Below are 15,262 nucleotides of genomic sequence, written 5' to 3' on the forward strand. Positions count from 1 at the left end.
TGCCATGTTTTCAGATCCATTCTTGAGGCTGGGTGAACATCTGGTCTTTATTTTAGGTTATTTTTGTAAAGCTAGGTCATGGGGTAGCTTTTTCAGGGTTTGTAACCAAGAGGGGTTCTCATTGAAATTCAGCTTGTTCTTTAAATTCCAGACTTTTCTTCAGCCTAAGGGTAGATCAGTCTCCTAATTCAGTGGCCACAGTCTCTAGTTTACCTTGTGCTATGGCTGGGTCTGTCCTAGGGCAGAAAAGGAGCGTGTGGAGTAAGATAGGAGCTGCGTGTCCCGGGGATGTTGGTGCCCTGCATCCCAGCCACGCCACTGTGGAAGCTCCTCTGGGGGACTGTAGTGTAAGGGCCCTCTGGAGCCCGCTACGCTTTGCTGTGCCAGCATCCTTACCTTGGAGCTGTCTCCCTTGGGTCCTTTGCCTGAGTGTTGTGACAAATGCCAGGGTGGAAGGGTGCGGGGGGGGGGCCTAGGTCAACTAGACACTTGGGAGCTAGTTCTACGCATGACTCCTGTGGAAGCCTCTCTGGGTCTCAGTTGTCCCAACTCAGAAGAGCAGAATCTGGATACAGTTTAGTGTCTCTGCGGATCGCTATGGGGAGGCAGGATGGGAAAGCAATTAACACCGCAGTGCACAGCCTGTATCTGCCACGTTCCGGTCGCCTGACGTGGGGCCAGCCAGTGTGTTCCTCTATGCCTCAGTGTCCCCATCTGTCAGTGGAAGAGGCACAGTGAGTCTCTGGGGTTACAGATGTAGCTTATCCCCGGCAGTGCCGAAACAAGAAAAAAGAAAATATTCTCTTACAAGGGTGTTAAGGATTGGATACAGCAATCCAGGTGGTCAGTAAACATGAACTGCTGCTGCTGCTGCTGCTGCTGCTGCTGCTGCTGCTGCTGCTGCTGCTGCTGCTGCTGCTGCTACTATTTAAGAACTGAACACATTTTCTTTCCTCAGTCTGTCCTCTTCATGCGTGTCCTCAGGCAACAGACCTGTTCAGCCCTTGTCAAAGGTGTCTGTAAGCCAGGCTTTTCTGCACCCAGGTCCCAGCAATTAATTCATTCTGCACCATCATGTGACAGTTTCTAGTGGGCCAGTGGTACATCCCAGCCATCAACATCCTGGTGGCCTAAGAGGGGAAAGGACCAAGGCCCCCCCTTGGCCTGCTTTCTTTCCTTCTAGTGAAGCCCTGGGGGGGGGCCCAGAGCGAGCACTGGTGGAGGTGGGAGGAGCCTCCTCCTGCTCAAGCTGGTTCTGAATTTACTAGAGTGTGTGACATTATTGACTGCCTATTCCATTCTTCATGGGTCATACCATGGTCATGATTTTCTTCCAGAGGATGTGGAGGATGAGTTGACAGGGGAGGACATCATCCTGGCCCCAGCCCCATCAGTGCTCAAGCTGAAGATAGTGTCAAAGCCAATTGACCTCTCAGAAGCCAAGGTAGGTGCTACCTCAGAAGCGGAAGGAGAATTGTGTGTTCCATATGGGCTCCCATGGATGGCACAAGTTTGATTTGGGGCTCAGTCCTCATTGTAATCTTTTTATTGCTGAACTGAAAATTTGACTGTAATGTCAAGGAAATTTCAGCCAAGGGATAGGAAACCCCTTCAGGTCCTGGCAGATCTCTTTCCCTCACCCAGACTAAGAGGGAGGGAGAAGGGTGTATCGTCCTTATCCAAGCATTTTGTTTTATTACTGTTTTAAATTTCCTGAGTCTAGGGGATTTCACTGACCTTATCAGACCCAAAAGCTACAACTCCTATTGCATAGGTCCTGCTTTACCTTGGTCTTAACCATCCAGAAGGAAAGTATAAAAACGAAATATAAGAAGTAAAACCATGCTGTTATGTTGAGCTGTAGGGGACTCAGGTCAACAATTTCTGACATTGCCACTCCAACAGAAGACCCAACACTATTATGGGCTACTGGACTCTTTTAGAATATTTTGCTGAGTTTACACACCTATAATATTCAAATAACGGAACTTAACAAAAAAAGGGTATACAGATGAATGTCCATTTTGTATCTGTGTATTCAAAGTGGTTAGGATAGATATATAGTTACATTCTGTTAATAAATAGAATGATTTGTTCTAATGGTGTTTGTAGATAGGATATTAAGTCCATATCTTGTATAGCAATTAACCACTAAGAAGAATGTATGCAAAGTGTTAATTATTGAAACTGTCCTACCGATTTGATTTGAAACTGTCTCATTGCTATTTGTTTATCAATAAAATTATGGCAAAAAAGATAAATAAATTTTCCGAGTCTTCCTGTGTAGCCCTGTGGAGACTTCTGGGCTGTCCCTGTGCTGCTTCTGTCCTTGGGCCTGTGGTCCCCTGCCTCGGCGGTCTGTGTGCTCGGGCCTGCACCACTGTGCCTGGCTGGGACCCGGTCCTTTTGTGTCTCAGAGCTGGTTCACCACATTTCTGTCAGGCACTGTACAAAGTGAGTGTGATGAGAATGGGACATCTGTCCCGGGGAGGCTGGCTGTGGTTCTGCAGTGGCTTCTGCACTGGTCTTGGGCCCTCTGCAGGGAAAGACACAGAGGGTTGGCAGTTGTTCAGCACCATCCAGGGTTACACCTGTGGCCCCTGGAAGGGACCCATAGTCATAGGACGTAGGGAGTAGCAGGTTCCTGGCCTCAGCAGCCTGTTCTCTAGGGCTGTGTGGAACTCCCAGCTATTCTCAGCTCCTAGGACGACCTCATGGCTTCTCAGCCAGGGTCCAGGAGACAGCATGGAAACTCTCACGAACATAGCCAGCCTCCTCTTTTCACCTACTGTGTGTTCACTTGAACATAGATCAACAAATGTAAGATTTTCCTAGAGACTTTTTCCTTTCCCTTCTTTCTCTTCTCTGTTTTCTTCTCCTTCCTTTTTCTCTTTGAACCCACATTTAAGGGGACCAAAAGCTGGGGGCACTCACTCTGGTCACTGTAGCCACAAGGCTGGGCCTCTTTATAAAAGGTATCTTTTTTGGCTCAGGCCCTTAGGTATCCCTAAAGACCACCCAGCAAAAGCATCTGCAGAACAGTGAGCCAGCAGAGAGAAGAGGGGGACCAGGAGATGGGGGTTAGTAGAGACTTCTGGGTTGTCCCTACGCTGCATCTAGCCAGGACTGTCCGACTGTAGCTAGAATAACAGAGAGGGAGTTGGGCTAGAAAATCCAAATCTCTGTAGCTCCAGGCTCCCAGAGAATGTGACTCAAATACAGAGATGATTGTAGTGGGCCCAGGGTGTGGACTGAGCTGTCAGATGCACTCATACCTCCTGTGCACTGCCGCCGGCTCAAACCAGATGACACAAACACTTCTGACAGAGAGAGTTGCTTATACTGAAAGATAACAAAGAGAACTGATCCTGGCAGGGAGTAATGGGTGTCAGTCAGCCAGGCTTGTCCTGAGTGGGATCCAGTGGAGGGGGCCTCAGAACCTGTCTGTTGGTCCTGGGACTCACTTGGGTCTTCAGAATCCCCAGGGGTGGCTCATGAAGGTGGAGTGGGGAGAGCTCCCACCTCCCTCTCAGGGACTTCCCAGTGGGTTAATCCTGGGACTCCAGATGGTGGTGCTTGGGTTGATGGGAGACGAACAGTGAGGGCAACAGCCTCCAGAGGCCTGGAGAAGACAGCTCTGAGAAAATGGCGGGCTGCTGGGAAGAGGCCGGGTGCCCCGGCAGAGTTCACAGGCAGTCACGCACAGGCTGTGTCACAGAGGGGATTCTTTTTCTGTCAAAGGCTAAGCGGCATATTTTCAGTTTTTCTTGTCCTGTGGTCTCTGTGGTCGTAATATAAATGCAACCATAGACAGAATTATTTTTAAGAGCCCCTTAGGTGATTCCAAGGGGAGGGCAGGTTAAAAAGCTTCGAGTCTTTCCTGTGGAGGATTGGAGGACTGCTAAGATCCTTTGGAAAACTGGTTTCACCTTTCAAGGTCTGCATAAGGAACTTACAAACTTTTGGCTCATGTTAGCTCAGACTGGTTTGGTTTTCAGATGTTCCATTTGTAAGACCCTCAAGGTTGGGTTTCTCCTCTTTCAAATATGATAAGCACGGGCTTTGAAAAAAAAAAAAAAAAAAGAAAGACATGACCTTGCTAGAAAATGCACTGCCCTGCTGGAACTCGAGTCCAACCCCTGCAGAGATGTGCATGCCGAATATGGTAGTGTTGACTTTGAAAATAACCACTAACACTCTCTTCTTTCCACAGGAAATCAAGATGCTTCTGTTTGGTTCTACCTTTTGCTGCTTCAATGAGGAATGGAAGCTCCAGAGCTTTTCCTTCAGTGACACAGCTTCCTTAAGATACGGCATCGTTCAGAACAAGGCAGGCTGCCCCTACACTTAGGGGTGGGGTGCCAGTGCTTCGTGGCTCTGCAGGCCCAGCCAGTCCTTGGTTTACTGAATGGTCTTTGAGGCAGGCTCCTTGTGTGGCTGGGGACTCTCTGCTTTGGGGACATTCTAGCAGAACAGCCACTTACTGCAGGTGCTGCACCACCTGGGGTGCCTTCTAGGGGGGGCAGAAGGCAGCCCTGAGTGCACTTGGGATGCTGGAGTGTAGCCTTCTGGGTGGAGCCTTGCAAAGGCCCCAGATTGTGCAGGTGGAGCGGGGGACGAGGCATGCTAGGCTGGTGCAGGGGAGGCTGGGAGGAGTCTGGAGTCTGCAGAAGAAGGCTGAGGTGTCCATGTACAGAGAAGAAAGCGGAAGAGAAGCAAGAAAGAGAAATACAGGTGGCAGGCTTTGCCTGTGACCTGGAATAGTTCCTAAGATACACTCAGGAAGGCCTGAAGATATGCTGACTCTGGGGCTAAGGGGTACTGCATGGCATAGGGCAACTTACGCAAGTTCCATTTCTTGGGGTCTCAAGGCCTCCTCCAACCCCATGGTGCCTACTAGTGCAGAGACCCCTGGCTTCAGCCACTCCCTTACACAGAGAAGCTCAGCTCCTCTCCCTGCACCCCCCCACTTCAGAGGCACCTCTGGCCTGCTGCTCCCGGTGCTGTCAGTGCTGTGTAATTTCACTGATGTTTGCTGATGTGTCCTAGGGACTAGGGGCTAGGCCAGGCCTGTCACGTTCAAGGATGAGCTCTTCCAGGATCTCCCGTATTACAGAGTGAGGGCGTCAAGGACACATCTAGTGCGGTGCTGAGGTGGCCCTCGGGGCAGGCAGAAGAGTACTCAGACAGCAAATGCTGCTGTACCAGTTCTCTGCCAGCTGAGATAGTCAGGGGAGGCTTCTTGGAGGAGAATGCCCCTAGGATGGGTCTCGAGGTCCAGTGCATGACCGACACTCTCAGCCTATGCACACTGAAGCATTTCCCTGCATGATGGGAAACCTATGGCCAGGCCTGTCAAATCCAACATTGTTGGCTTTGCTTATGACTGGTTGAGAATAGTCACTTTCCTCCCATAATGCCTCGTAGGCTCATCCTTTTCTTTCGGGGTGGGCACTGGGGCCTTGTCACCCCCTCTTCCCGACTCAGTGCCAATGGGTTACAGATAGTCACCATGCCAGAGACCACCATTGGTGAGGGAGTGGGGCAGCGGTACTGTGCTCTGTAGCCTGGGCTGGGGCTGGCAGGGTGGGACCTTGGCACTGCCCCACCCTGGTGCTGGTGCTGACACGTGTCACTCACTTTCTGCAGGGTGGCCCCTGTGGGGTGCTGGCAGCCGTCCAAGGCTGTGTGTTGCAGAAGCTCCTGTTCGGAGGCGAGAGTGGAGTCGACTGCACTGCGTAAGTCTGTGTTAGCTTGGGCCATGTGTGCCTTTCTCCAGGCAGCTGCAGGGTGTCCAGAACAAACAGGCAGGGAAGTGTGTGTGTTCCCTGATGTTTCCCGTCTCTCCTGGAGGTCACGATGGGAGAGGTCATGGCAGCCAGCCATCAGGGCCCACGCTGACCAGTGCTCCGTGGACCCGCCTGCCTTCCTTTCTGGGAACTGGGAGGGCTGGTGGGCAGGGTACCCTGTGATTAGCGGCTGCCGAAAGCATCCAAACTGAGCCCACTGTCCCCTCAGAAAGCTGCACAGCAGCTGCAATGCCTTCCACGCTCCCATCGTCTTGCTGGGCCCAGTCCCCGGCTGCCCTCCTTTCCACACACCCTGCTGCCAACAGCCTGAGCCGCACATCCCGGCTGCTCCTCCGGCATATCCCTTCCTCCGCAGGCAGCCACGCATTTCCCAGTTCATGCACTAAGTGTCTGCACCTGGGAAACTCATGCTTCTGGAATGTCTCTGTGGGGGCAGCGGAGAAACAGGAAGATGCAGATACGTTCTCCCCGCTGCAGAGATGCTCCACAAGGTCCAGCGACCCGGAGAAAGGCACAACCCCACGTGGCTGGTGCCGCGATACAACGTGCGGGGGGGGGGGGGTTGCTGCAGGCCAGCAAGGCCCCCCAAAGGAGGTAGCCTTCTTTCATTTTCCTCCATTATTATGAATGCTCAGTTATTAGCTTGTACCCAGTCACAGAGCTAGAGGACCTCTGGGACTCATGTTTTTCTTTTTAGTGGAAACATTTAAAAAGTGCACTCCCACGAAACATTACCCAGATTATGAGAGAAAATATCCCCAGGGCTTAGGAGAATCTTTTGCTTATGGCCCATAGATACTCACTCCACTCGCTTGCTAAACTTAGAGCTGAACAGGCTCTAAACTCATAGCTTAGTTTTTACCAGTTCCTGAACTTTATTGAGAGGCACTTACTTGTTGCTTGACGTGAGTATTTTAGAACCTTTAAAATATGCCCAGGCGCTGTCAGGACAAGGCCCGCTCAGGTCTGAGATGCAATTCTCTGGAAATGGCAGGGAAGGGGCAGCCGAGCTTGGTCCTCAGTAGGACTCTTGCAGTGTACAGGATTTTGCTTTAGACAGCATCTGATGGTCATTTTTCCTTTTTAACATCTTACAATTTTTTCAATTATTTTACAAGACAATTATCAGGTTATGGGGAGATTAAAAGATACTACCTGTAAATCCAACTTGTGACATTTCCATAATCCAATCTTGCCCTGTCCTTGAAGGTTGTTTTACTTCCTGCCCTGGGACACCTCTGCCTGCTCTGGGAGGCTGGCCCAGCATAGTGTAGAGGTTTGAGTTTAATGTTGGGCAGAGACCACCTGGTGAGGCCAGCACAGCTCAGTGCCCAGAGCACTCTGAGGGTGTGGCACTTGCTAAGCGGGGGACCTCTGGCTGCCCGCAAAGGGTGCAAGGACTCTGAGCACAGAAGTATTTGCCTATGTCCCTTCCTAATACACACAGGAAGCCTCTCTCACTTCCTCAGGATTTTTTTTTTTTTTTTTTTTTTTGAACTGGGGATTGAACTCAGGCAATCTGAGCAACTTCACTGAAGACAACAATGTGCAATATAACAACCACTGTTGAATATTTATCTTTTTTTTTTTTTTTTGTGGTGGAACTGGGGATGGAACTCAGGCCCTTGCGTTTGCCAGGCAAGCGCTTATTCTACAGAGCTATCTCCCTGGCCCCACTCCTGTTCTTTATCAGACTCACATGTCTGTGTCTGCTCCTCTCGCTACAGAACACAAGCTCCATGAGAACAGAGCCTTTCCAGGCTGCCTGTTCCACAGCCCTTGCTAGCAGCCAGCTGGTTCTCTGGACCACAGGAGAGGCCCTCAGAATTTTTGTTGAATGAACGCATGGACGAATGAATGAGCTATCCAGACAAACGAGCGAGTGGGGGAGGTAGAATCAATTTCCAGTAAAGAGAACAAGCTGTGCAGAGGGCTGAGGGCAGAGGGCTGAGGGCAGAGTGGTGCTAGCATGGGCCAAGGCTGCAGTGTGACCTGGGGCCTGGAGGTGAGGTAGAGCCAGGCCCCCAGAAGGGCCTCGGGGCTCTCGGGACCACCCACTCCTCTGAGTAAGCTTTGGCCCTTGTGAGCAATGTCTCCTGACTTCAGCCCATGGCTGAAGAATCGCCTTTGAATTTCAGCTTTGCACTTTTGGGGAAAGTCGTGAATGGTTTCCGAACAACCAGGATGTAGTGTTTATGTTGCTTTCATTAAGGGCTGATCCTGCCCGGGGCACAAGGCTGGTGCAACTCCTGTTTGCCTACCATACCACCCACCAAGGAATGTAAGGACTTTTGTATCCCTGTATTAGCGAGCTTTTGGTCACTGTGACCAAATACCTGAGAATATCAGTTTATATGAGGAAAGGTTTATTTTGGCTGATGGTTTCGGAGATTTCAGTCCCTGGTTGGTTGGTTCTTTTGCCACAGAGGAGGGATGTGTCAGAGGAAAGCTGTGTAGCTCACAGTGCTGGGAAGCACAGGAAGGGAACAGGCTGGGAGGAAGGGGTGGTACCATGGCAGGGCCGAGTGGTACCTGACACCCTGTCTGTCTCACTGCTGCTGGGCCTCAGTTGGCTGTGTGTTTGAAAGAGCCAACCATTGGACATCCTTTAGACTCTGAGATGCTGTAGGTGGCTCTGCTTGGGAAGGGCTTCTCTGAAGAGCCTCCTCTTTGTCCTAATTTAGAATCATTCAGCACAAAGAGTACAGAGGAGAGAGCAAAGTGGAGTGGCTGTGCATGGGCTGCTCCTGCCCAGCTCCTCGGCATCCAGGGACTGACCTGTAATTCATGTTGATGGACTGGGGGGTTGTCCTTGCCTCTGCCCAGAGCCTGTGCCCTGGGTGGCTTTGGGGGTGCAGCCCTCCCTTTGATTCTGAAATGCCAGGATTTCACAAATGATCTAGCTTTTCAAGCAGGAGGCACAGTCTTCTGTTGTCTGCGGGTGCACAGTGCCCTGCTGCCAGCCTGCCCTGCCACCCGTCTGTGGCTCACTGCCCTGGGCTGGCCCTTTTCTTTCTTGCACATGGGGTCTGCAGTCCTGGGCCAGGGGTTGTGGTTCTGTGAAAGCAGAGCGCAGGATGCAGTGACACCCTCTAGGGCAGTTGTCCTGAAATGAAGGCTGCTTGGCAGCGGCAGTGTTTTTTCTGCAGGGCTGTCTGGCCTCATTAAGACTCATTCCATCAGGCAGGCAGCCGGCCTCTCTGTCCCTCGGCCTGGCCAGGCCTCAGTGTTTTTCCATTTGAGGAGGGCTTGTGCCCTTGGCTGTTGGGCAGAGAAGTGGAGCTCTTGTTTTCCCTGAGGGCCTGGACAGAGCCCTAGGCCAGGAAGGGCCTTCAGAGGTTGGCTGGCTTGGCCCAGGGAACATCAGGGATGCTGTCCTCTCACGTCTACTTCCCTTCTAAAATTGAGGAACTCAGCACTTGCTGGAGAGGCTGTCTTGAGATATAGCACTAAGAGTAGAAGCACTTTGGCAAGTGCAGGATGTAATATTCCCTACCCTCACCCTCCCTGGATACTTTTCCTGGGAGGAATTGGACTCTTAGAGAGATTTCTGTTCTAAGAGCCTGGCCAGGTGCCCGACTCCTGGTAGGACTATGACAGCTGTGTGCGAATCCTAGGCAACATGGGACCTCATGGTGACGCAGGGGCCACAGGTGAAGACCACTGCTGAGCTCTTGGGTGGAGGCAGGGTCTGGGTGACCCTTCCTCCTTCTACACTTTCCAGGAGGATGAGCTTGCAGGCACACTCGTGCACACTGCCCTGTCAGCGCTGGGGCAAGTGAAAGGACGGAGGGGCAAGACAGCAATGATGGCAGCGGGCATCTGGCTCCATGCGTACATTCACAGCAGGGCCAGGGAGGGCCCAGCCCCACCCTCCAATCCTGTGAGCCTGGAGAGAGGCCAGGCTTCGCAACTATCTGACCACTGCGCTTTCCCAGCCCCTCTATCTCAGAAGGACAGAGAACCAGGGAAGTGCGGGAGACTGGAGACTTACTATGCAGGAGCTGGTGGTGAGCTGGAGGTGCAGTGACATTGACAGCGGAGTCTGCAGGCCCCAGGGGAGGCCCAGAGCAAGTCCTCCTGACCTCATCCCCAGGTGCTGGAAAGACGGACTCGGAGGCAGAGTGACTTTGGTTCTGAGAGTTGGTTCTATTCCCCTGAGCTCTCCTTCCTTCCTCAATGTTTTTTTTTTTTTTTTCTCTCACTTTTTGCTAACAGTGAGACCTTGGATATATTGTACTATGCCTCAGTTTCCCTACTTTAAAAAGTATAATGGTACCTACTTCATAGGGTTGTTTTTATGATTCGATGAAATGATACGTATAAAGTACTTACCTTGCATGGATAAATGCTTAGCATAGATAGGCTTTTAAAATCTTTTCTGTCCCTGCACCTAGAGGCTTCCAACAGAGGCGTGCCTCCTCTGTAGGTGGCAGAGCATGGTTTCTGGTGGGGTCCTCTCTGTTCCATGCATGGAGCTTTTGCAGCACAGGTAATCTAAGCAGGGTATACAATCTGGGCATCCTACTGGTGGTCAAGGTTTCAATTGGGGAGCACCTAGTGAAGACATCCCTCCACCCTGTGCACACAGGTATGTGGGGGCCTGGAGGTGGTCTGGAGGCGTAGAAGGGCTGAGGGGGACATGGGCTTACAGCTCAGCTGAGGATGGGGGCAGAGGAGCTTGAGGGTGAGATGGGGGTTGATGGGGGTGGGACATGGCCACCTCTTAGAAGAGGGCAGGGCATGAACCAGGAGACTCTTGTGGTTTCTGAGTCCACAGATAAACACCAGGTCCTTTCTCCTTCATTTGATGTGCTCTGCCTTCCAGCTCCCCGTAGTCCTTGGCAAAGCCTCTTCTGAAACCTTGAGGGATGCTTTCTCAGCCCCAGCCCAGGGCTCCCAGAAGTACAGGTTGTCCAGAGGGTGATAGCGTAGTAGTGGCCATTTCCTGTGAGGAGCAAAACAGCTTCTTGGGCCTGGAGAGGGTCAGGTAGTGTGCTGGTTGGTTTTCTTAGGAACTCTGAGTTCTTGCTGCTTGCCTTGTTGCATGAGGAGGATTTGCAGTGTCAGGTACATAAAGTCAGTTTCACAGCGGATGTTGGGAGCACCCTTCTGAGGACTGGACGTTTTAACAACTCAGTGGTGGTAGGAACCACTGCTTGGACGCTGACTGCATGCCAGGCATGGGCCATGAGCCTCACGACACTGTCTTGTGCCCAGCTACCAACACTAAAAGGGGATGCAGTTGTCATTGCCAGTTTCTGGATGGGGAAACTGAGGCACTTCTCATTTTCAAGTCGTGGGACCACAACAGCCTGGCTATAAATCCCTGGCTATGTCCCACCCGAGACTGTGAGCACTCGCTACCCTCCTGCTGGCTGCGTCCTGGCCTTCTGCTTCCTTTCTCTTGCCCTGAGAGGTAGGATAAGTTTCTGTGTGTGTGTGTGTGTGTGTATGTGTGTGTGTGTCTGTGTATGCGCACACACGCCTGTGTTGTTTATTTGTTTTGTTTTGTTTTTTTGGTTTTTTGAGAGAAAGTCTTGCTGTGTAGCCAAGGCTGCTCCTGAACACACGATCCTCCCAGCTCAGCCTCCTGAGGAGTGGGATGACAGGCCGTTCCAGTGCGCTCAGAGAGAGTGTGGATCCAGGTGTCATTTAGTGACTAAAAAGTTGGAATCCCCCCCATTACTTTGACTCCCAGCGGGATCTTCATCAAGCCCTTTTGTTCATGAAGAGGAGAGACCCATTTAGTTTAGCTTTTGAAATCAGAAAAAAATTCACAGAATGCAGGGGAAGACTAGTGCAGCCCGAAGGAGCCCTGGAAATGCCACGTGGAAAGCGACATGTATATTTGGCTGTGTCCCTTCCTCCCCTTCATTCCCTCCATACACCAGGAACCTCTTAGTCACCATCATTATTGCAAGGCGGCTCTCTGCCACTTCCAGTAGCGCTGCCTGCCCGTGTTTCTTCAAATCCTTTGCTCCTAGCCCACGTCACTGCCTGCGCTCAGCCTGCTCTGTCTCTCTGACCCTGGTAGCTCAGAGGTGTGCAGGCTGCACCCTGGGCTGGCAGCTGCTCTGCCGTCCTTACCCTCTCTGGTCAGTCTCCGCCCAGCCCAGCCCCTCTCCTGTGCTTGCCAAGGTGCACCTTAAGCTCAATGAGTGTGAAGGGCAGCTCTTCATCGCCTCCCCAGCGGCCCCCTGCAGCCACATACTCCTTGTCTCGATGGGCGGCAGCACTGCGTACCCCTTGAAGCCACGAGGTCATGCTTGACCACTCCTTCTGTCCTCTTGTGCCCATTGTCCCATGTCTGTGTGCAAGTATCCAGCCAGTCAGGCTGCCATCTTCTCGGGCCCTGTAGCCATGGCAGCGGGGTGTGCCAGGCTCAGCCTCGGGGTCTCTCAGAGCATGTGGCCCTTCGTCAGCAGCTCCCAGCCCACCAGGCCCCCAGTCTCTGTCCTGCAGTGGGTGGCTTCCTCTGCCTCCTCCTTCCATTCTTCCTTGGGCCTCCTCCCTGGGCCTCCTCAGGAGAGGGCGTTGTGCTTCCGGCTTAGCCCTGGAGTTCCCGTGTGAACTCCTGAGGGCCAGGGAAGAGATGGGCCACCTGGCCATGCTCCGTGGGCTGCACCATCTCTGCTGTGTCCCTGGAGCATAAATGTATTGTGTTTTTTTTTTTTTTTTTTTTTTTTTTTTTGCAGTACTGGGGATTGAACTCAGGAGGAAAGCACTTACTCTACTGAGCTATCTTCCCAGCTAATTTTTTTTTTTTTTTTTTTTTTTTTTTTCATGCCCACAGGCAGCTGAAGCCTTCAGATGCTCTTCGTTCTCGCTGCCTGGCGCTGGCCATCACGGACATCCTCTGGCAGGCTGGGAGCCGAAAGCGAGCTGTGGTCACCCTGTAAGTGATTCCAAGGGCCCTGTCACTGCTGCTTAGCTGCTGCTGGCACAGCTGCAGGGGCACTAGCTGTGGGCACTTATGCCTTGGGTACAAGGGCTGTGTGTACCAGGCAGCCTAAGCTGGGCTCCAGGGCTCCCCTTGGAGGATGTGTTCCTGTGTGTCCTACCTCCCCCTAACTAGCATAACCCCAGGGAACCCCCTTAGAAAGCTCTAATGCTCAGGTGTACCCTTGAACCAGGTGTACCACCCCTCCCAGCCCAGACAGCATGCTCACAGCTGCTCTGTCACCTGGATCCCCATTCCGCGCAGAGGGGCGAGCAGGTGGGGTGCAGCCAGCCCTGTAGTTTGTCTGCCTGGCCCACAGCTCATCCCTGCCCCCACAGTCCTCACGGCTGTCAGCAGGCTTCACGGCACAACCCTTCCTCCCAGCTGCATGGCTGAGCCTTAGAGGAAGAGATAACATTGAACCTACATTCTGGGGGACACATAGATGGGTCACTGCAGCAGGCTGCCCAGGAAGAGAGGCTCTCTGAGGTCCATGGGGATTTTTTAAATACTGGGGACTGAACCCAGGGCTCTTGGCTGCATCCCTACTCTTCTGCTTTTTAAAAACAATTTGAGACACTAAGTAAGGCCGGCTCTCAAAGCCATCGCTTGTTGGTTGTGTGGCTTTGGGCCACTGACCGACCTGTTTACCTGTTTAGAAAGGGAAGATAGTAATGATTACTTAATGGGCTGACTGTGAGGACTAAATAAGCCAATATAAATAAATTATATGTAATGAATGTAACGCTGTTACTTAGCTTGAATCATTTATCACTGTAAATACAGATAAATAATAAATGTGAAGTACTTACCATGGTGTCTAACACATACATATTAACCCTGGCTCTTAGGGTGAACATGGCCTAAGAGCAGATGGGGCAGGAGTTGGGTTTCTCTCTGTTTTTAAGGTTAAGAAACAGAAACTTAAAGAGGGAAGGGCCCCAGAGCAGTGAGCCGCACAGCAGGTCCAATCCCACGCCCTGTTCCTATTCTGTGCTGCAGTGGGCTGCACACCCAGAAAAGTCCCTGGGGTGGGGGTCCCTGTGGGGAAGATCCAGAGAGCGCTGAGGCCACAGCCCTCCACCTCACCTGCACGCATGCGTGTTGCTGTGGTGAGGGTCGGGCTTCTTCCTCTGCCAGGGCTTGGGTTTGCTTGTGCTAAGCTCTCCCTCCTCGCTGGTTTCCATTCCCTTTTTCCTGTGAGTTCTCTGACCCAGGCTGCGGATGAGTTCAAAGCAGGGGAAACGAGAAACCCTTGGCTCTGTGCTCTCCTCTGGAGCCACCTTTTTATTTGTCCTCCTTTCATGACACATGTGGTTTTACCCTGGCTGCAGGGCACAGCTTTTCTCCTGGCACAGGATTCATGCACCTTCTTTTCCTTTTTAGGGCTTCTGGAACACAGCAGTTCAGTCCAACGGGGAAATACAAAGCAGATGGAGTCTTAGAAACAGTACGGCTTTCTGGAAAATTGTCACGCAATCTTTGGCTTTGTTTGGGGAATGTCTCCTTTCACATAAGTAAATCCATCCCCAGCTGGGACAGGCCACCCTCCCTGCAGCCCAGGCCTGTGGAGTGGGCAGAGGTGGGCGGCTTTGGGGATGGACACCTGCCAGGGCTGCTTTATGCCCCAAAGGGCCAACAGCTCCATCACCTTGAGGATGACAGGACTGAGTGTGCCGTTGGCTAAGCCCCAGCCCTTAGCATCTTCTGCAGGGTTCTTACGGGAGGGGAGCAGGTGGGGGAAAAGGAGGAGTTTAGAACGTGCTTGGTAGCCTTGGCGGCGCTTGCCATGAAGTCAGACATGGTGATATGAAAGGTGAGATGGACGTTTCTGTAGTTTTGAAAATGCAGATGCAGTGAAGGTTTTCAAAAGCTGCTCCCTCTTCACTGAGATTTATTTTAACCATCTTGATTCATGTGTCCTAGCTTGGGGCATGAGGGACCTTGGGACATTAATTAGTGGCTTCGTTTTGTTAAATTTTTTATTCAAAATATTTCTCTTGACCTGCCAAAGAAAGCAAAGGGGACCCAATCTGCTGCTGTTTGTTAGCTCAGGATCCACCTGTGGAGCTGCGACCCAGCCTGACTCTTATGATTTGGACAGCCCCGGCTGTCCCTTGACACTCCTCAGACACTGTGCCTTGCCATGGCAACAACCCTCTTGTACGGCAACACAGAATGCAGGGTCCTGTGCCTTGGTGTCAGGACGTGGGCCTCCTGGGGGCTCTCAGGTGGACCAAGGGCTGCTGCGGGGTGGGCTGAGCTAAGCCACTCTCAGGTGTGCAGAGCTGCCCAGTGCCAGCTCTGCAGGGTCTGTGCTCTGCCCAGAGCCATTGCCACTGGGGCTCAGGCTGCAGGGGCTGACCGTGAGGGGTGCAGTCTGGGTCCTGAGCATGGCAGTTCATCCAGTGTGTTCCTTCTCAGCTCACGCTCTACAGTGTGTCCTGCTATGAAGAGCTGGCGACTTTTCTCCAACACACGGTGCACCAGGTATGAGCAATGACTTCTT

The 15,262-nt window shown here is 52.1% G+C and overlaps 1 protein-coding gene across 1 annotated transcript in view; it reads left to right on the forward strand.

The window, feature by feature from the left end:
* Positions 1–15,262, forward strand: part of Mindy4 (MINDY lysine 48 deubiquitinase 4) — a 109,531-nt gene that overhangs the window by 59,180 nt on the left and 35,089 nt on the right. Inside the window, exons 7-12 of the mRNA XM_023709963.1 lie at positions 1,338–1,444; positions 4,214–4,330; positions 5,650–5,738; positions 12,607–12,708; positions 14,140–14,203; positions 15,178–15,243. Coding sequence (XP_023565731.1) covers positions 1,338–1,444; positions 4,214–4,330; positions 5,650–5,738; positions 12,607–12,708; positions 14,140–14,203; positions 15,178–15,243 — 545 coding nt within the window. The remainder of the gene's footprint in view (positions 1–1,337; positions 1,445–4,213; positions 4,331–5,649; positions 5,739–12,606; positions 12,709–14,139; positions 14,204–15,177; positions 15,244–15,262) is intronic.

The sequence above is a fragment of the Octodon degus genome, unplaced genomic scaffold (assembly GCF_000260255.1).
Source record: "Octodon degus isolate 3935 unplaced genomic scaffold, OctDeg1.0 scaffold00015, whole genome shotgun sequence".
Taxonomy (NCBI): domain Eukaryota; kingdom Metazoa; phylum Chordata; class Mammalia; order Rodentia; family Octodontidae; genus Octodon; species Octodon degus.